Source organism: Microchirus variegatus (genome assembly GCF_963457635.1).
Source record: "Microchirus variegatus genome assembly, chromosome: 1".
Classification (NCBI taxonomy): domain Eukaryota; kingdom Metazoa; phylum Chordata; class Actinopteri; order Pleuronectiformes; family Soleidae; genus Microchirus; species Microchirus variegatus.
The window spans coordinates 22,073,432-22,096,429 of record NC_139802.1 but is presented as its reverse complement, the minus strand read 5'-3'; the positions used below and the strand labels follow the sequence as shown (position 1 = coordinate 22,096,429).

The following is a 22,998-nucleotide window of genomic DNA, read 5'->3' as shown; positions in this document are numbered from 1 at the left end:
TAATAATGTTTTCTTTGTTCACTTTGGCCAAGTCATCATCATCAAACTCGTTCCTCCAGAGTCTTATGACTGACGTTATGACAACGACTGCTACGGCAGCCAAGACTTACTTAGAAAAAAAAAAAAAATGTGCTGATGTTAGCTTGTGAAAATGCCCCAGAGGGTTTTGACTACAGTGTGATGAATTGTCATGATCTGTTGGCCCAACAACAACAACAACAGCAGCAGTGACGATGAGGTGACGACGAAACTTGGACTAAAACCTACGATTGTGGCTCTTTTACCGGTGCTTTAATTCTTTGATTAAACAAAGAATGATATACCATTGTTTATTAACTCATTCAACTAAAGATTTATGAGAATGTACGGAATTAAACTGAAACACAGACCGCAGTCGTAGTATCTGTTTACTCTCGGTGGGAACGCATGTGCATGCACACAGTGGGCATGTCAAATGCCACAACCCACTAATCTGAATTCTGATCAAACAAAATACCAGCCCCCATCATTTCCAAGGGTGTCCAACCCCGATCCAAAAATAATCCCTTAATTTCCATAAACACTCCGCCTATATGGACACATTTTATTGCATTTAATCTCCTCATCTTTTAGACTTTTTCCCTCCTCTTTGCAGTAGAGCTACCTAATGCCAATTTGAGCAGCAGCGATTAACCAATAACTAAATTATTTAGCAACTATTTTTCCTCGTATTACATAATAATTAACACTAGAGGTCGACTGATATCGGCTTTTCTTTTTTCCTCCTTAGCAGTACAAGAAAAAGCTTAACTATTGAACATCACTAATGTTTTGTCTCTAATCTACATTTTATGTCAATTAAATACACTATTTTCAATGAAATTTTTTTTAAAACACATAGATGTTAAAATTTTGTCATTTAATATTCTCTTTTTTGTGACTGAGCAACATTTATCAACTTGCAAATAATTGTTAGTTAGTAACCCTTAAATAAAGCTTTGAACATCAACCAATAACAAAGCCACCTCTCTCTAAAGAACCCCTAATTGGTCAGTTAACCTAGATTACAGATCCAGATTTCAACAGTTTCTGAGACCAAACATTGCACAGAGATATGAATCAGCCCGTTATCTCCGTATCCCTGTCAAACACGAACATGCACTTCAGCAGTTTAATAAGTAAAAGTCAGACTCAGCATCTGCAGCAGGATGAGACTTCTGGTTTTTTTTTTCTCTCTGCCAGGTTCTTCCTCAGCAAAACGAGACGGTTAATTGTGTTACTCACGACTACATTCATATTCAGCTTCCACGACACTGAACCTTAACCATGTTAAGGCAGTCGCGTCATTAATCTGTGCATGTGTGTGTGTGTGTGTGTGGGTCAACCAGAGAAATATTCAGCAGCTCTGCGTGCCATTTAATTACCGGCAGCCACAATCAGTCTACGCTTGCTGCTGTGCTGAATTGACTGAACTGTGCATGCTACCCTTCACATCACAGCCAACGTCTCATCCCCATTCAACTGCAATTCTTCATTTAGAGCACATTTGCTGCCTTTATTTAATTTAATTTGAGTGAACAGACTATCTTCTCAATGAAAAGGTAGGCTGTATTTGCAGTTTTTAGTTTCAGTAATTGGAAAATGGCCATTGTTTTTGAGAAACTTGTTCCACTGGTTCATTCCTTAGTGTTTCTGCTCTCTGTAACACTTGTGTTTGCACTTCTGGAAACAATAAAAATAGGGCTGTCAAAGATCAGATTAATCACAGGGTAGCTGTGGATTAATCACGATTAATCACGATTAATTACCATTCATAAATATGCCAGAAAAATTCTAATTTTCTCCTTATATTGTTGTAGGAACAGAGAGATAAATAAAGTATTTGAAAATATAAATGTAAAGAACAATAAAATACTGTAAATAACTTGTAAAAACCTATACAAACTTAGTAAAAAATAAACATTACATTGTCAAGAATCCACATTATAAGACAATATAAATACATAGAAAAAATAAAATACTGTAAATAACTTTGAAAAACCTTTTTAAAAAAACTACACATTGCACTGTTAATAACTCACATTATAAACAAAATATAAAGTATAGAAGTTAAATAGTTTTCTTACTAAACCCACAGCAGGAAATTCCTCATCAGCACCTGCTTCTACTAGTTAGCATTAGCATCAGCTAGCATTCTGACGCTAATGTTAGCTGCTGTCTGTGTCCCCGTTAGTTAGACAGTGACTGTTAATGTTATGATTATATCATTATCTGCGCCAGTAGCGCCACAACTGTGTCTTTCTTTCTTTTTTTCTTCCTCTTCATTTTCCTTCAGCTTCATTTACAACTTGCAGAAGGATAACTTCACACAGGTTAACGTGAGGTGACGTGGGGCCCCGTTGGGGGTTTCCGACTGCGATGTCATTGTTGTTTAAGGGGGACGGGGATGCGGCTGCTGCTCACAGATGCATTTAGGCTCCGAGTGTCGGGAACCCCTCTATCGGCTCGGGGCCCCATGCAGTTGCCCGCCGCCTTGCCTGTTCATAAACTGCACGTCTACCCGTAGCACGATGAAAGTGAGAAAGTGCGTTAAAAAATTAACGCGTTAATTCCACAAATTAATCATCCTGCGTTAACGCGTTAATTTTGACAGCCCTAAATAAAAATCATAATTTTCTGCCTTATAAACATTACAGTCGCATCTCCCATACATGTTACATGCAAATATTCAGCCAGGGTATATAATGTTATACAACATAAGACAATAAGGGTATACAACAGAGCCAATTACTGGCCTGTGTTGTGAAATCCATCTATTTTAGTCACGACACTAATGGGATCAGACGACGCGAATTCAGGCCGATTTTCAAGCGATTTGGTTTGTGAACATCGGTAATGATGAGTGAATGTGTCGTGCAACATCACTGAAGAACGTTGTGGACGTCTTTGATGTTAACAAGGATAAGAGTGATGCTTCTACTGCTACTGTTTGGTGGAATTGTGACACCCAGAGAAACGTTATCGTTTAGTTTTAACAAAAAGCACCTCAGCCTCTTTGACTTTATCTCCTTAAGCTGGCGACCAAGTTTAAAGTTAAAAAACCCAAACATGTTGGCGCAACCCAGTGAGTAACGATTGACAAACTCCTTGCCTCGCCTCCCCATAATAAGTCAGGGGTCACACTTGTCGTGTTGCTAGTCCCCCCTGAACAAGACATGGCAAGAATCCGTTCCACTGAGACCATCGACTAAAATATTGTGTAGTCTGATCCCGGAATTAGTCAGAATATTCTCGTTCGGGTTCAAACAGTAAACATTACTTTATTAATAGATGAAAACGGCAACAAAACCCAATCCTGTATCAACAGCTATTGGTGCTCGTCATTTAATCAAGTTCCATCCATCCATCCATTTTCCACCGCTTATCCGGGGCCGGGTCGCGGGGGCAGCAGTCTGAGAAGGGACGCCCAGACCTCCCTCTCGCAGGACACTTCCTCCAGCTCTTCCGGGGGACCCCAAGGCGTTCCCAGGCCAGCCGGGTGACGTAGTCACTCCAGCGTGTCCTGGGTCTTCCTCTGGGTCTCCTCCCGGTGGGACATGCCCAGAACACCTCCCGAGGGAGGCGTCCAGGGGGCATCCGATACAGATGCCCGAGCCACCTCAGCTGGCTCCTCTCGATGTGCTCCTCCACATTTAATCAAGTTACACCTTCTTATCATTCTACTTCCGGTGAACCTGACTTTACATTACTGCACTACCTGCTGCTTTTTGATTTACCAGTTTCCGTGGACACTCGCGCATATTGATAAACACTGACTTAAACTGCTCTCCAAGTGAAATCTACGCCTGTAAGTCAACGATATCTCAACAATATTCTTGCAAATCAGAGATTTTACATCGCAACACACACAAGTTGTCATCCATCACTTTTATAGCATTAGACGAAAACAAATGGGAGGACGGGGGTCAGCACTTCAAAAGCCTCTAACCACGAGCCATCAGGCTCTTGAACCACTAACACTGACCCCCACCCGAATTTGAAAAAATAAAAGCATACACACTGTTTCAATTGTTTTGCATCAGCTGCTTAAGAGTTGGCACAAGTTTAAACCACTCAATTATCCATATTTTCTACTACATCCAAGCTCCTTCCATAAAGTTGAGTGGACACAAAGCACAAAAACACCTAGCGATAATGTTGCACGTTGTAAGAATCTTCTTTTGCCAACAAAAAATATTTTAACATTTGCAATGCAAAAACAAATTAAAGTCAGAATAATCATCATACAATAAGGTGAAGCTTTCAAAGAAAGATTATATGCACGTTATTCATCCTAAGAACTTGGATGACTTGGATACTTAATGGAAGTAATGCAGGGTCCACTGTGTGTTGAGCAGCTTCTGCAAACACACATGCAGTCCACTAACTAAATGCTTGTGACATCAGATGCACAACAAATGCGGTAGTTGTTGAGTAGAAATATTTGTTTATATAAAATCAGGGTTCCCACACCTTGGTTGACATCAAATTCAAAGACTTTCCAGGAACCGGTTCCCTCAAATTCAAGGACCAATTGTGCTGACACAGCTTAAGATTGGGAGGGTGACGAGTATGAGCCGCTTAGTCCACGGTGTCCACTTTTATTGACTCTGCATCTGGACAAGTGATTGTCCTTGAGATCTTGGTCAAAGTCAGTCTTTGGTGAGACGGAGATCTTGGAATTTTCATTTCACAGGCATCACATCATCTCCCTCGCTCAACGTTACACGCTCATAGTTGTGCACGGAATCTCACGTCAACGTCAGAGAGAGCGTCCACAACACCGCTAAGAATTACAACACAACGCAACTTCTTTCTTGCACAAAATTCAAGCCTTAAATACGTTTCTTTACGACAATTTTCAAAAACGTTTGTCGCGCCTCATGGAGGATAAAGCTCGTAGAAGATTTATGGACCAAATTCACAAATGTTCAAGGATTTCGGTGTGAACCCTGATAAATGTTTGATAAAAATATTTGTGTCTCTTTTTACTTATGCCCATCCCTACAAAGTACAGGATGTGCTTTTGGACATCCTGTGTTTACTGACAATGGTTGTGTGCACACATGTTTAAGATTAAGACGAGTAGAATGAAGGCTTCTTTTTTTTTTTTACAGTGTAACTTCCACTTTCAATGAACGGCTCTGAACTTCATTCATGGCTTACCTTGATAATGCTGCTCCTGCGTGGAATCTCGTTTTTGCCGTCCACTCCGACGGAGGTGTTGGCGGTTTCCACCCCTGCTTGGTTGCCAGGAGCGACGATCTGGGCGCGAGAGCCGACCATGTTCTCCGGGATCCCACAGTCTCCATTCACCAGCGACACCACTTCGCAATGCGTCTTCCCCGCCGCCTCGTCGCCGGGCACGGCCGTGTTTCCCCCGTCATTGAATGGAGGCGGGAGGCTGTCGTCCTCGCCAAACTCCGCCATATAGGCACACACACTTACACACACTCTCTCTCTCTCTCACACACACACACACAAGCTGCTCAGTCAGTGGCAATGGCTTGTGTTTTTGCAGCTTCACACTGATTTCCCGACTGGCCTGTCCGTGTAGCTTTGTAGCATCCTCCTCATCCTCCTCCTCATCATCATCATCTCCGGGTGCACACAATATCTGTCAGGTCACATGGTTCTTCCTCAGTGTGCACGCCGGTCTGCGAAGAGAAAACACACATGAACAATGATGGTGATGACTAGCATCATGGGGAAGCTCTTGCATTGAAGCAGTACATCGCAGCAGTGACGTGTGTGATGCAGCGTCCTGCAGCCACGACAAGACGGAGCGAAGCGGACGTGAACTTAGAAACCAGTGAGGTGTCACCGTTTTAAAGCGTTTTTTAAGGAAGAAAACCGCTGATTTTTTTTTTATCTCTCTCTCTCACACACACACACACACACACACACACACACACACACACACGCACACTCTGTGGTAGTGCTCTGCTCAGCATTCACCACTGACGTTGAAGTTACAGCTAATTAAAAATAAAAATAAATGGGTGCAAAGTTGAGCGCATGACTGGGTTAATGTACCTGTCCACGGTGAGGACCGTCCTCCTTTGAGTTGTCGCTGCAGCTGAGGACACACACACACAGCCCGGTCTCTCCCCCTCTCTGTCTCTCTCTACCTCCCTCCCTCTCTGCTGTCTGTCTGTCTGTCTGTCTCAGCTAGCTGCCCGGAGCTAGCTAACTACAAGCTAGCTAACTTGTTGTAGTCCACGGGCAGCGCAGCGGCAGCCGTGTGTGTGTGTGTGTGTTAGCAAACAAAGATCGGCGTTCGCCTCCACGGACCGTGACGAATAATCCACGAGTGAAGCGTTGAAGGAAGAAATAATAAAACAATAAAGAGCCGTGGTTTCCCTCCTGCGAGCCGGCGTTCAGCTCGGGATTCGTCCCCACTTCACTAAACTTGCGTTGGCGTCGTGCCCAGACTGAGCTGTCAATCAAACCTAATTATTATATTTTTCTGCCCTCCTCCCGAACAGCTCCGACCACGCCCCCTTTTCACGTTCCTCTTCTTGGTGAGTCCACGAGTGTCCAAAGTTTGTTTTCAAAGTAAAAGCAGGGATGGAAAAAGTACTGAAATATTCTATTCATGTAAAAGTACCACTACTGTTATACTTAAGTACAAGTAAAAGTACTCAACATGTACAAAAGTAAAACCAAGTACTTAATTTAAAAGTTACTTTTCAAACAAGGTTCTTTCACATTAACTGTTAATTAAACCTATAAAATGAAAGTGTTGACAAAATAAAAAATGTAAAGTAGGAATGTGAATCTTTTCGGTGTCTCACGATTCGATTCCGATTCTTAGGGTCACGATTCGATTCAAAATCGATTCTCGATTCAAACGATTTGATTCATACGATTCTTGATTCAAAAATTGATACAATGCATAGTGTGTTGAGGCACATTATGGCATCAAAACAATACAGTTTGTATCAGATAATGTGATTTTTAAATAAACTGATTCCAATGATGTAATCACACAAAAGCAAACTTAAGACAAGAGTTAACATTTATTCATTCAAAACAAATAAAAACTTACTTACTGTACAAAAAAATAACTTGTATAAATAAAAGCTTAGGCTAGCTGCCTTTTTCTTCCAGAAATTACAAAAAATAAACTGTACACAAATAATTATAATATAATATATATATAAACTTCAAAAAAGAAATAATAAATGCATTTTTGAAGTTTATGAATTGATTCAGAATTGTGGATGATTAGAAACGTGATTCTTATGTGAATCCATTTTTTCCCCCACCCCTAATGTAAAGACATATAATGTATCTGTGAAAATGGTCCAAAGGTCACAAATGCTTTAACTTTCTCACTCACTCAGGGACCTACATTATTATATGAAAATACTATAGAGAAGGGAACGTTCCATAAAGGTTGTGTGAAGGTTGTAGAAAAGTCACATTAGGGGAACGTTCTAGGAACCAAAAGGGAACCTTCTATAAGGGTTGTATGAAGGTTGTGAGAAAGTAACATTAGGGGAACTATCTGGTAACCAAAGGAGAACGTTCTCTAAAGGTTGCATGAAGGTTGTGAAAAAGTACGTTTCTGGGAACCGAATGTGTAACCAAAAACTTTTGCTGTCAACCACAGTAGAAACTAGTGTGCAGTTGGTGAACACGTATCAGTTGACTCGTTTAAATTCCCCGTCCCTCAGTACGTCCCTGGCCGTAAATGATGCATGATAAACCAAAGCTGCAAGACACATATAAAATCTGACCGGACTTTGGACACGCCTGGGTGAGTTTTAACTGTACTGTCCACAATATTACACACTCAAACAACACCGATATGGATGGATGGATGGATGGATGGATGGATGGATAGATGGATGGATGGATGGATAGATGGATGGATGGATGGATGGATGGATAGATAGATAGATAGATAGATAGATAGATAGATAGATAGATAGATAGATAGATAGATAGATAGATAGATAGATAGATAGATAGATAGATAGATAGATAGATAGATAGATAGATAGATAGATAGACCCCCCCCCCCAGTGAAAACATGGTGGTCAAAAATGGCCACTTCTGTAGAACTGACCTGACTCCAAATATATAACATTTGTCCTTTCATGTTCCACTTCTGGTGATCATTAATATTGGCTGTGCTTGAGGTCAACCAGGATATTATCCAGAAGCTACACATGACGCAGCTCACATGACCGTCACACTGTGTGTGTGTGTGTGTGTGTGTGTGTGTGTGTGTGTGTGTGTGTGTGTGTGTGTGTGTGTGTGTGTGTGTGTGTGTGTGTGTGTGTGTGTGTGTGTGTGTGTGTCTCACATCTTCCTCTTTATGTGGACTCTGCATGGATGGATGGACTCATATTATAGAGGTTGGAGTAATTCTTCGGACAGTGTCTTCTGCTGTTGTTGCAGCAGGTTTCCTGTGATAATAATAAACCCTGGGCAGTGTCAAACACTTTCATAATCAGGTCACATCCTCTTTGACGTGATCGTTTTTTAACTGAATCGAACAAACTTAAAACAAACACAAACAGAGATTGTTGACTGAGACGAGACGCATGATTCTACATGATTTGGATATGTGTTGTTCACAGGAAAGTGGTTCATGTTGAAGCAGAGGAAGTTTGCTGAATAATGGAAAGAATTGTGCAGCAGAGCCACCTGCTGGTGCACAGCTGTAATGGATTTGATTTCGTCTTCTGACCAAACATTGCAAAACCACTTTTTGACCAAGCAGTTGAGTCATTTTTCTTGCTTTGCTTGGATTTTTAGCTCCTGCAATTCACGATTATACCTTGATTTGATGATGTTCTAAAATGTCTTGTTTTGTCCACGAACTTAAGAAAATGGTTCAGGTGTAATGGTTTCTTTTGTCATACAGAGCTAAGAAATCAGATAATATTCACATTTAAGAAGTTGAAAAATCAAATGACCATCACTTATCAAAGTAGTTTATAGTTAATAGTTGATTAATAATGTATTAATAAGCCCTAGTGGTGTTATGTAAAATCAAATGATCCCTGAAGATAAGGAATGAAAAATAAAGTTTTAAGTATCATTTTGTTGGCTGGTGTCTATGAGTACAGTGACAATATAGTAATGATATAGTAGTACATTTTAAATCAGTGGTAGTTAACAAGTTTTACATGGTTTTGTGAATTTTGTAAAGTTATTACACTGATGGAGCCTGTAGTATATATTAAATGATTATATTTTCAATTTATTTCATTTTTATATGATAATAATAATATAATATAATATAAGAATAATTTTTATAACCCAGTTGAAAATTGCATTAGTGAGTAATGACTTTACTACTGGGAAATTGGCCGTGTTGTTACTAAATTGTAATGTAAAGTGTGTGTGTTTGTGTCACATTGACTGCAACTTTAACATTATTTAAAAGTTACTGTTTGGTCACCAGTATATTAATCAATAGTTATTACCATAAGGGCTGCAACTGTTTTTTTTTTTTTTTCAAAATATTATAATATTCAATTATTGATAGTTTTCTGTGTTAATCGATCAGTAAAGCCCTGTTAGCACACATTCATTTAGTCCAGGAAACACCTTAAATAAACAAACACCACAACAAAAAAAGCACTTTTTCTTCAATGAATATAACATTTAATTAATCAGAAAGGTTTTTAATGGAATATGTACATAGGTGTATAGAGGCCCATTTCGTGTTCCAATGGTAGATTGTGTTTGCTAATGGCGTTAGAAGGCTATTGGGTGATTAGAAAACCCTTGAAAACCCTTGTGCAATGATGTTAGCGCAGCTGAAAACAGTTTTGCTGGTTCTCTATTTTGAATAAAATCATTATTTCTAATCTTATCAATGAACTATTCGCGAGGACCCGAACAACGTCCTACAATGATGGACTAATCTCCGGTGACAAGGTCCCTTACAGAGCGGCGTCCTACGAGCTTCGGAGGAAGGTGAGGGCTGCTAAACGGCGTTACAAAGATAAAGTGGAGGCGTCGCTGAGCGATCGGGACAGCAGGCGTATGTGGCAGGGACTTCGGAATATCATGGACTATAGAGGACGTAAAGAATCATCGGCGGCTGTGGATACCTGACGGCATCCCCGGCCGGGTATCCACTGCTGAAATCGTGCTGGGCAGCTAGCCCCTGTCTTCGCCTCTATTTTCAACCTGTCCTTGGCTCCCTCCGTGGTCCCTGCCTGCTTCAAGAGGTCCACCATCATGTCTGTTCCATAGAAGCCCAGCCCTGCCTGCAACAACGATTACCGCCCAGTAGCACTCACCTCCGTGGTGATGAAGTGCTCTGAAAGACTGATAAAGGACTTCATCTGCGCTTCACTGCCCAGCTCACTTGACCCTCTTCAGTTCGCCTATCGCCCAAATAGGAGCACTGATGATACCATCACCCACGTCCTCCACTCCACCCTCACCCACCTGGACAGCGGAAAGGGGAACTATGTGCGGCTGCTGTTTATAGACTACAGCTCCCCATTCAACACCGTAGTTCCCCACAGACTGGTGTCAAAGCTCAAGAACCTGGGGCTGAACTCCTCACTCTGCTCCTGGGCCCAGAGCTTCCTGACGGACAGACCACAGGTGGTGAGGATAGGGAACCACACCTCCAGCCCACTCACTCGCAGCATCGGAGCCCCCCAAGGCTGCGTCCTGAGTCCTCTGCTCTACACCGTGTTCCAAATTATTATGCAAATGACATTTTTCTCAGATTTTCCTAAATAGTGCAACAAATGACAGTCAGTATAATTTTCAAGTCATCAACCGTTTTTTTTTTTATTGAATACACCTCCCGATGATAACAGTATCTTTTTCAAAAACCCTGCTTGGACCCAAACTGCCTTCCTACTATCATAGATCTTTTGCTTGATGATGCTCCAATGGTTCTCAATAGGTTTGAGGTCAGGGGAAGATGGGGGGGCCAGACCATGAGTTTCTCTCCTTTTATGCCCATAGCAGCCAACAACCCAGAGGTATTCTTTGCAGCATGAGATGGTGCATTGTCCTGCATAAAGATGATTTTTTTTTGAAGGCACGGTTCTTCTTTTTGTACCATGGAAGAAAGTGGTCAGTCAGAAACTCCACGTACTTTGCAGAGGTAATTTTCACACTGACAGGAAACCTGAGGGGACCAACCAGCTCTCTTTCCATGATTCCAGCCCAATACATGACTCCGCCACCTCCTTGCTGACGTCTCAGCCTTGTTCGGACATGGTGGCCTGTTCGCCAACTATCCAGTACTCCATCCATCTGGACAATCTTGGGTTGCAAGGCACTCATCCATAAACAAAACTGTTGAAAATGAGTCTTCATGTATTCCTGAGCCCACTGCAACTGTTTCTGCTTGTGAGCATTGTTTAGGGGTGGCCGAATACTTCTTGAGGATCCTACACCTTGAGGTTCGCGGGACTCTAGAGGCACCAGCGGCTTCAAATACGCGTTTGCTGCTTCGTAATGGCATTTTAGCAGCTGCTCTCTTAATCCTAGGAATTTGTCTGTCAGAAACCCTCCTTATTATGCCTTTGTCTGCATGAACCCACCTGTACTCTGAATCAGCAACAAAGTTCTTCACAGTATGCAGGGTTTCCCCCAGAAAATCCGCAAACCCCGGTGGTACCTCTTGGGGCCCACCGGCGGCCCACGGCTTTTTTATAAAAAATTAAAATTAAAATTAAAAGTTCACTGGAAATTTTTATGACTATCATGTGTTATTGTAAGACATTTATTAACAATACTTAAACACCAACTATAGAGTCTTACAAAAAGACACTCTTGAAATTAAATAAATAATATACATTTTTTTCACTTAAGTTAAATATTAATTAAGTAATTGGCCAGTGAATCTTAAAACGAGCCATGCAATGGTTACATTTAAAAGTAAAATAAAGCAACATAAATATAAAAGTGGTAGTGCCCCCTCATCTGCCTCATCTGGTGCAGACAAACGGCCCTTTTATTTCTGCGCACCGCCCCTGCGCTGTTCCCTTCTCCCTCTCCTGAGCCATTCGTCGCTCTGCGCTTCTGCGTCTCCAAGCGGTCTCTTCCAAAGCAGCCTGGATAATTTCTCTACGTGTTCTATCCCCACATATAAATAATGATCTTTATGACGAGGATGGAGTACAGTCACGATGAAGTACAGGTGATCCGAGTAGATCTGAGTAAAACGCCGGTGACAGACTCTTAAGAGCAGAGCGCACTTTTCATAGTTTTCACTCCGTGGTCTTAATCTTTGTGAAAGAAGACGCTTTAACGCTGCAATTAAGGGAATAACAGATGCATCAGATGAGCTGATGTCTTTAGTTAACAAAGAGAGAGAATGTTCTCTGCTGTGAAGTGAATGTCGCGGGGAGTTCATAATCTGTGCCGCACGCAGCCAAGTTTCGCATTTGCGCAGAGACTTTCCAGGTGCTGTTCCACCGTGTTGTAGCTGTGTTTCGACCTCCGAATTATCGGTGCATCCCTAAATATAACATCTACATTTACAAGAACGATGTAACCGTAATAATGACGGACTTGATAGTGTGACTTGGGTTTCAATCGGCACCTGGACAAGTGTGCGCTGCGCTGATTACATGGGGGAGCATGCGCTCTTGTACCCCGGTATAGAAAAATCTATTTTAAATAAATAAACAAGCAACGCTAAGCCTGGCGGGGAGGCAAGTAAAGCATGGCGGCCCACCAGGCTTATAATTCACTGGGGGAAACCCTGTAGTATGATGATTAAACATACGTTTTCAGAAAATATGTTTTCGTACCTTGTCCGAGGTAGTGCACAATCTCATGCTTTTCAGTAGCAGAGAGATCATTTTTCTTTCCCATATTACTTGAAACCTGTGGCATGCTTAATAATGTGGAACGTCCTTCTTAAGTAGTTTTCCTTTGATTTGGCTTACCTGGCAAACTAATTATCACAGGTGTCTGATATTGATTTCAATGATCCAATGAGCCCTGAGACACAATAATCCATGAGTTTAATTACTTAATTCCAATTTGCATAATACTTTGGACCACGGTGTACTCTCTCTACACCCATGACTGCAGAGCCACTCACCCCTCCAACATCATCGTGAAAGTTGCAGATGTCACAGTGGTGGTTGGCCTGATCTCGAACAACAGGGAGACGACCAATCTAGAGGAGGTGGATGCAACCTGGACCTGAACGTCTCTAAGACCAAGGAGATAGTTGTGGATTTCAGGAGAGAGAAGCAGAGGAGCCATTACACCCCCCCTCAGGATCTACGGGACCCCGGTGGAGAGAGTCAGCAGCTACAGGTGCCTCGGTGTCCACATCTCCGAGGACCTAACCTGGACCACACACATCTCCCTGGTAAAGAGAGCAAGGCAGCGTCTGTACCACCTCAGACGGCTGAGGAAATTCAAGATCTCCTCAGTGCTGCAGAGAACCTTTTATACTGCAGCAGTGGAGTCTGTGCTCACCGGCAGCATCACTGCGTGGTACGGCAGCTGCACTGCCAGAGACAGGTCAGCTCTCCACAGAGTGATCTGCTGCGCTGAACGCTCCACCAGGGCAGCACTGCCCACTCTACAGGACATTTACACCAGGCGCTGCACCAGCAGAGCCAGGAGGATTATAAAAGACACTCATCACCCACTCAACAGACTGTTCCAGTGGCTGCCGTCTGGCAAACGTCTCTGCTCCTGCATGGCCAAAACAGAGAGGCTGAGGTCGAGCTTCTTACCTCAGGCCATCAGGATGCTGAACTCTCAACCCCCCACGTGAATACAGCACACACACAACACACACATTTTAAATCCATATTGCTGCTATATTGTACATTCTGTATTTGATCTGTATGTTATTGCTTTTTAGTTTATTTCTTGTATATTTTGTAAATATTTTATATTTTATCTGGAATTTATTTTAAATGTAAATGTTATTTTATTGCTTCACAGTTGCACAGAGGGGCTTGTTTTGCAAAGTCATTTCACTGGTGTGTACTTGTACATCCACATGTGACAAATAAAAATCTTGAATCTTGGATCTTAAGCAGACCATATCCTCAAAAAAATGGAGGTCATCAATTGAACATGATGTCACTTTTGCACATTATTACGGCACATATGAGCGGACACCAGGGTGATTGACAGGCCAATCGTCCAATAGCAGGCGATGTCTGCGAAAATTTCCCGCTTACAAAACCTCAAAACTGGCACTACTTACATTCAGTTTTCTGACACAAAACACACATTGTTATTAATCCATTTATTGATACATTTTTCGTAGCCCTAATTTACCGCCACACAGGTCGTTCTAACCGCTCACATCTGCTGTTCACCTGACGCTGTGTGATTTTAGAACATAAATTCCCCCAAACAGCAAACACATACAAACACAGTCAATGTCCGAAATATATTACCCCTTAACTTCGAAAGATTTGAAAGACGGCCTCCTCTGCTAATGTGACCTGAGTATATATATATATATATATTTTACTTTAGCCTCTGAACCAAAAGACGATAGTGTGGAAAAGTCAAAGTGTTGGTTAGGTCAGACGTCATCAGCCTATCGGGATGATTTTACCGGTGCAGTTACACGAAGCGAAACACACGTTCCTTGCTACAGTGTTATTGCATCCGAGTCTCTCCACCACAGCCGGACAGTTGCTGAACGGGTTCACGTAGGGGCACGGGTTGTCTGAAATCAAAAACAAACACACACAGATACAGCAGCGTAGAGGTTAAAAACACTGTTTACTTTCTACATCAACAGACATCGCAATAAAAAAACAGTATTGTGACGTGATACGATCAAATCGTGATTCACGATATAAAGAATGCACCTTTTTGAACTGCTCACTGCTAACTGGCGGCTTGTACTTACTGCAGAGATTATTTACACAGGTGGTGTTACAGGAATCACAAGGAGATCCAACTGTGTACGGAGGAGAGCCCTGGAAGTTTCCCCTGTTAAATAAATAGTTTTTTGTTAATAAATAATTTCTATTTCTAAATCTAATAAAATATACCTCTTTAACAAACAGAAATATCCAATAAACTAAATTAATATAAACTAATTAAATTCAGGAAAACAAAAATCCTTGGTGTTTTTTAGCTAAACCACTTCAACGGAACCAAATTGTTCCACTGCTTTACGTCGTCGTGAGTGGCAGCACGATAAATCGCAATCCGCAAAATTCACGCCTACGCGCCAGGGCCGCACTTGACTGTGGGCGTGTCTACTGGTGCCCTTCCATTGTACAGTTCCAGCACGGATCTGCTCGGCACTGCTCGACTCTTCATCATTTTCCATTACTTCAGAGTACCTCCTCAACGTGGGCGGAGTCATCATAGCACGGTTGCATGAAACCGCCGTGACATCGGTTTTATACGGGACACAAACACAACAAACTAGTGACAGTTATTTTCGGTGTAAGTGAATCATTAGAATCAGTTCATTAAAAAGATTTGTTATACTGAGCAGGACGTGACACGACTCACGATCGCAGGATTTCAGCAAAATACACTCCTATATTGGCTCGCAGTGTTTTAGCATCTATGCTTTGACACGCCTTCTGATGACATCACAAGAAAAATCTTTGTGCTTTTTTTGACGGTGACCGCATTGGTCATGAACGCCCTCTGCTGGACCCTGATGGTTCGCAGCTGTTTATTTTACCCACCAAACCCAAAGTGCGAACAGAAATTCCTGCTTTGAAAAGAAAGTTTTGGTGGGAATGAGTGAATGAGTGTCACATACGCTCGGTAATAGTTGCAGCCATAGAGAAAGATGCCGTTGCAATATTTCACTGCACAGCCGACCTTGTATGAGGTGTTCCACACCACCTGAGGGCATACAAACTCAAAGTCAGTGCTAAAACACTCAATCTTTATTTTACACAGTGTCAAAACTCAGTCGCCTCTTGTTTTCTGTCATTCCTCCACAATGGTCTTTATTAGCACGTTAGCATCAATGTGCTCAGCGTTACCTGTGTGTAGTGGCCAGTGCTTTTTCCGTTGGTGGATATGTTGGGATACTGGTAGTTCTGCAGCTCACTGTGCCAGGCTCCAATGACCTGTGTCCAGTTATAAGCCGAGGCCGAATAGAATAGATTCTCCCCTAATCCATATCCTGCTCAATGGAGAGAGAAACACAAGGACAGCAAATATATAATTTTTTGAAAAGAGACAACACTTCCTACTTTGTCATTTGTTCTTTGCGCTCCGTCACTTGTTCATTGCGCTCCCCGATTTGTTCTTTGCACACCTTGATTTGTTCTTTGCTCTCCTTCACTTGTTCTTTGCACTACCTCACTTGTACTTTGGGCTCCCTCACTTGTTCTTTGCACTTCCTGATTTGTACTTTGCACACCTTGATTTCACCTTGATTTCACTCACTTTCATTTTCGCACTCACTCTCTTGTTCTTTGCGCTCTTTCACTTGTTCTTTGCACTACCTCACTTGGGGTGAATTCCAATTCCTTGCTTAACCCTCAAGTTTGAGGGGCAAGTTTAAGGGCTGTATCGCCCTCAATATTAAGATTATCCGAGACCACCCTTGGGAGCAAGGGCTACCCAGAATGCATTGTTTTCACATAAGAAAGATGGCGTCGAAAGCAGCGAAGCGAGTGCGATACAAATTAAGTATTTTCTTTGTTAATAGAGATATAAAAATGATGAAATCCATTGTATTATCTTAGTTTAAGCCCATATTATGGATTACTGACGTCATTGTTGCATAACATTTATTTTTATTATACGATCTTTTGTCAATAGCCGGCCGGTGCGGACAAGCCATCGTTTGCGATCGTTTACTTTTCAATAAGCCGTGGTGTGTGGTAACTGTCAGCTGAATATGTCCGTGGTTGTGGTATTTGTATGAGTATCATCTTATAACTAACTGACAACCTAATAACTTGACTGACAAACGGATCGTAATAAATAATCGTGACGTAAATGTGTTCTTCTTCTTCTTTTTTGGAGTTGACAGACTGGACGCAGCTATCGCGTTATTCTGCCCCCTACAGTCTGAAGACGTATCTGCATTTAAGGGGTGTCCCATTTCTAAGTGACAAAATAACCCTCAACACTTGGTTTTAAGGGCCAGTGAGGATTAAGGGTTGAGCTTGAGGGTTAAGATAGGAATTGGAATTGGCCCTTGTTCTTTGCACTCGCTCACTTGTTCTTTGCAATCTCTCACTTGTTCTTTGCACTCTCTCACTTGTTCTTTGAACTCCCTAATTTGTTCTTTGCACTCTCTCACTTGTTCTTTGCGCTCCCTGATTTGTTCTTTACCACCACAAATCCTTGGGAGGCAGTATAGAGTCAATAGTCCGGAAATCAGTCGGGGAAAATGGCAAGAAGAGTCTATATGGGTATTTGTGTGAGCTTCACTCACTGTTATGTTAATCCAAGATTTACGGAAATATTGAAAAGTAATATTCCCCATTAATGGTACACGCCCCTTGCATTTCTGTCTATTTCTATTTCTAGCCCTCTAGAGGAAGTAGTTCTGCATCAATCAAAGATTTACATTTCTGCAAGTAAAACAAAAATGGCCGCAAAGTGAATTCTATTGCTCAAAAGAAAGAGCAGAAATGTACCTTCGAGCATGCGGGTGCTGGGAGGACCATGAGCCAGGATGCAGTTGTCAACCCAGGCCTGAGCGACAGCAGCTAGCTTAGTGCTGTAGTTCTACAAAAGAGAGAGAGATAAATAGTGTTTTATGTCACAACAATCTCCCATAAAATAGGCAGAAAAAAATATCCTCCTGGATCTGGATCATACATTACATACACAAGGTTACACATACATATCCTGTCCATCTCTGACTGATAGTATAATTAAAATATGTTGTCACTTTGCACATGGCCTTTATATTTACTTAATTTTCCTCCTTACAATCATACAATGGAGACACTGTAGATGATTAGCGGTTTGTTTTCTTAAACATGTAGAAAGAAGGGATAGAGCAAAGATGATCCGTTGTGGCGCCCCCTAGAGGGAGAAGCCAAAAGAAGAAGAAGAAGATGTAGAAACAAGTACTGACCATGTGCAGCATGTCCGACGCTGGCGGCTGAACTGAACGTCTGTACATATTGTGGACATCGACGATCTCTTTCTGAATCGATGTTTTGTTTGGGGAGATGTCTGCACACACGCACGCACACACACACACACACACACACACACGACACACCCAGACACACACACAGCAGATTATAATATGTGACATTTACACTGACTTTTTAATATCCAAAGACATGACTGTGCCCGGTTTACTGTTTCTAAAACAACACAACACAAGAAGCACATGCAAAGCAAACCATGCCTGACCACATCCATCCCATAATCTTATTTTGATTGGGACACATTATTTGTGGGACACGGACACAAGACGGCTTAGGAAATAAAGCTGCTCACTACAAAGATCAACCCCAACCGCAGCCTTTAACTTTGCACTTACCACACTGTGGACGCCGACGCCGTGGGTTTGCAGCAAAAACGAGAAGGAGAGGAGAAAGGTCAACAAGTCATGGTCTCATCAAACACAGGAGCAAATTGTGTTATTTAATATATTAATATTATTCACTTAGGTGCTACATTCAGAGCAAACCAACAGTATTTTCCAGTGGAAACACCACAAAAATTACTTTTTACTCCCTAAAAAGCAATTTTTACTACCTTAAAAGCACCTACTGCAAAAGATTTCTGTCAGAGCAAACCAACAGTATTTTCCAGTACTTTTTACTCCCTAAAAAGTTATTTTTACAACCTAAAAAAGTACCAACTGCAACCTAAAACTACAGTCAGAGTAAACCACCAGTATGTTCCAGTGGAAACACCAAGAAAAAGTACTTTTACTCCCTAAAAATTACCAACTTCAACCTAAAACTACATTCAGAGCAAACCAACATTATTTTCCATCGGAAACACCAAGAGAAAGTTATTTTTTACTACCTATAAAGTACTTTTTACTACCTAAAAAGTACACAATGTAACCTAAAACTACATTCAGAGCAAACCAACAGTATTTTCCAGTGGAAACACCACAAAAAATACTTTTTACTCCCTAAAAAGCAATTTTTACTACCTTAAAAGCACCTACTGCAAAAGATTACTGTCAGAGCAAACCAACAGTATTTTCCAGTACTTTTTACTCCCTAAAAAGTTATTTTTACAACCTAAAAAAGTACCAACTGCAACCTAAAACTACAGTCAGAGTAAACCACCAGTATGTTCCAGTGGAAACACCAAGAAAAAGTACTTTTACTCCCTAAAAAGTACCAACTTCAACCTAAAACTACATTCAGAGCAAAGCAACAGTATTTTCCATTGGAAACACCAAGAGAAAGTTATATTTTACTACCTATAAAGTACTTTTTACTACCTAAAAAGTACCCAATGTAAAAACAAATATTCTGAATAATAACTCACTATATCACATGTGGTGCCATGTGCCATGTGCAGCATCAAGGAGAAAATCAGGAGTGTTAACATCTTCCAAACTGAAGAGAAAATGTGCACAGAGTGATATAATTATGTTAAAAAAATGTATAATGAATTTCCAGATTCAATCATTCTCATTTGCATAATCCAGAATTAATTTTGCGAGATCATACCTGCACTTGGTTCCTCGGGCCGGTGGAGATGAGGTGGCACTTTTCACCGCTGCAACCCTGCTTTTATATTGCACACAGCCTCTCGCTGTCGTCATGGTGACGGCACAGCGCCCTCTGGGTGTGATTAACGATGCAGCATCAGGATCAACGCGAGTCAATAAGGGAATTGCCAAGCCTTAAGTCTGGGTGTGAGGGCAGTGTGGAACCCTGGTGTAATGTGATCTCAGGTTTACATACTGTAAAACTGAAAGGTGCATTAATCCAGAGTAAATAAGAGGGGGGAAAGAAAGCACACGGTAGATTACATGGTGGAATTCTTTGCTCGTGTATGTCCATGGATTAAAAGATAAAACAGCCGATGTGGACTCAAGACGCACCCGTCTGGTTTGACTTTGGCACAAAGAGGCGACACATTGGAACGTTTGGTCCTGATGTGTGGGGCGGGGTGTGCAGGTGTATGGTCGTGTTTAATTTACATATCTGGATATAATACAATATAAATAAATATAGGCAGAAAAGCAAATATCATCAGCATATTTTCAACAAAATCAATCTGAAGTCTCCTAATTATCATTGTGTACATACATGTGTTATCGTGTATACATATACAGTATATACAGTGTGTTTAAATTATTATTATTTTAGTTACTCATTTTAGATTTTGAAAAATACTTTTTTAAAAAGTGACTGCGAAACAACCGTTGTGGTCACATCTAAGAAAGAAATCCAGCTCAGTATCAGTGTGAGAAGTTTAATGTAAGACATCTTATTATTTTGTTTAGTTAAAGCCAAGGTTAAACAAAAACTAACAAAATAACTAGGGCTGTCAAAATTAACGCGTTAACGCAGGATGATTAATTTGTGGAATTAACGCGTTAATTTTTTTTAACGCATTAACGCACTTTCTCACTTTCATTGCGCTAAGGGTAGACGTGCAGTTTATGAACAGGCAAGGCGGCGGGCAACTGCTTGGGGCCCCGAGCCGATAGGGGGGCACCCATGGATGTATAATATGAACTGGATAGAGCACCGCCCCTTCGCTTCCGTTCATTCCTATGAAGCTGCTCACCCAGCGCATACATGGATGTATAATATGAACTGGATAGAGCACCGCCCCCTCTGCCTTGAAGACAATTTTTGCATGGTGGCCACTGTGGGTACTGCAACAAAAAATCCCATGGAGCCCAAAAAGCAATTTTCCCATTGACCGCAATAGTAAAAGAGACGCCTGTAAAAGTGTCCACAGGACACCTGGAGACATGGACACGGGCTTTTATAAAAAGCCCAGACAAATCGTATTTCTCAGAGTGACGTCACAGCTGTGTACGAGCACAGCAAAGCGCGGTCATGTGGCGTCTCGGGAACACGAACAGCGCTGCTGTCAGTGAACCGTACGATATGAAAACTTTATGAGAAATGTGAATAAATTAAGACAATGAGGGGGTTTCGTTTACATTTTTAAAATATTATGACAAAGCAGGTTTTAGTAGTTTATTTGGCGCTCATTAACATTTATTTTCACTGAGACCTGCGGTCACTTCACCACTGATTCCCGGGGAGGATGTTTGTCTCACTATCGGTTCATAAAGTTACTGTTAAATGTGATGAATACGCAAATTCTAGTTGAATACAAACGTGTTGAGTGAAGTAATCGGGAGTTATAAACCTACTTAAAAACGTTGTTATTGTTCCTAATAATAATTATATAATTATATAAGGGAAATAAAACAAAAACAACACGATTCCTGTAACACATATAAAGTAATAGTCACGGTCCTAACCAAAATAAACCATTTTTATTGATCGTTTTAATCTTTAACTCCGTCATTGTACTTTTCAGCTTCACTATATTCACTTCGCTATCGTTGGTTTTGCATTTATTTACAAATCCATGGTTTAAAGCCGAAGTTAACGTGACGCCGGTATTCATGAAATCCGCTAGCTCACGTCATTAGCATACTCCCATCATGCCTTTCGCTGTTCATGTACGCGCCGAGCAAGTCGATAACGCGGACGGCTCGTTCACATAGCCGAGAGGAATGATGTATGCGCTCATGGATGTATAATATGAACTGGATACAGCTCCGCCCCTTCGCTTCCGTTCATTCCTATGAAGCTGCTCACCCAGCGCATATGCCAAAAAAGTTTTTGACTTCTGTGTTTATTTCCGGGTTATGGGGCCCATAGAGCATGGGCAGTAGTGTCCCTACTGTGTGACACTACTGCTGTGTGAACGAGCCGTCCGCGTTATCGACTTGCTCGGCGCGTACATTAACAGCGAAAGGCATGATGGGAGTATGCTAATGAAGTGGAATAGCGGATATCATGAATACCGCCGTCACGTTAACTTCCGCTTTAAACCATGGATTTGTAAATAAATGCAAAACCAACGATATCGAAGTGAATATAGTAAGCTGAGTACAATGACGGAGTTAAAGATTAAAACGATCAATAAAAAATTGGGTTAGGACCGTGACTATTACTTTATATGTGTTACAGGAATCATGTTGTTTTTGTTTTATTTCCCTTATATAATTGTATAATTATTATTAGGAACAATAACAACGTGTTAAAGTAGGTTTATAACTCCCGATTATTTCACTCAACACGTTTATATTCAACTATAATTCGCGTGTTCATCGCATTTAACAGTAACTTTATGAACCTATAGTGACGATAAGACAAACATCCTCCCCGTGAATCAGTGGTGAAGTGACCGCAGCTCTCAGTGCATCACACGGTCACAGCTCCACAGTCCACACCATCATCAGTGTCACGATGTCCAGGACTGAACACAGTGATAAAGTGCAGCATGTCAGTCTCCTCTCCTCAATGAATCCACACAACAGCTCGTTAATACATCGATAATACGTTTGAAAATAAATGTTAATGAGCGCCGAATAAACTACTAAAACCTGCTTTGTCATAATATTTTAAAAATGTAAACGAAAACCCCTCATTGTCTTCATTTATTCACATTTCTCATGAAGTTTTCATATCGTACGGTTCACTGACAGCAGCGCCGTTCTCGAGACGCCACATGACCGCGCTTGGCTGTGCTCGTACACAGCTGTGACGTCACTCTGAGAAATAAGATTTGTCTGGGTTTTTTATGGCCTTTAGGAATGTTTTTCAAACATGAAACTCCATGAACTAAACAAACATAGTATAAAGATTTATAAAAGCCCGTGTCCATGTCTCCAGGTGTCCTGTGGACACTTTTACACGCGTCTCTTTTACTATTGTACCCACAGTGGCCACCATGCAAAAATTGTCTTCAAGGCAGAGGGGGCGGTGCTCTATCCAGTTCATATTATACATCCATGGGGGCTCCCGACACTCGGAGCCTAAATGCATCAGTGAGCAGCTGCATCCCCGTCTCCCTTAAACAACAAGGGTT

At 41.4% G+C, this 22,998-nt stretch overlaps 2 protein-coding genes across 2 annotated transcripts in view; both read right to left on the bottom strand.

The window, feature by feature from the left end:
• Nucleotides 1-5,448, bottom strand: part of plcl2 (phospholipase C like 2) — a gene marked incomplete at both ends in the record, with an annotated part of 49,658 nt that extends 44,210 nt beyond the window's left edge. The window contains one exon of the mRNA XM_083894165.1: nt 5,185-5,448. Coding sequence (XP_083750291.1) covers nt 5,185-5,448 — 264 coding nt within the window. The remainder of the gene's footprint in view (nt 1-5,184) is intronic.
• An 8,951-nt stretch (nt 5,449-14,399) lies between these two features.
• Nucleotides 14,400-18,321, bottom strand: LOC310930981 (cysteine-rich venom protein natrin-1; the record flags this gene model as incomplete). Its single annotated transcript, XM_083894050.1, has 7 exons — nt 14,400-14,674; nt 14,861-14,943; nt 15,737-15,822; nt 15,966-16,108; nt 17,580-17,670; nt 18,026-18,097; nt 18,313-18,321. 7 exons carry the CDS (start codon nt 18,319-18,321, stop codon nt 14,538-14,540), a joined length of 621 nt encoding a protein of 206 aa, XP_083750176.1. The 3' UTR covers nt 14,400-14,537.
• Between the last annotated feature and the right edge of the window lie 4,677 nt (nt 18,322-22,998).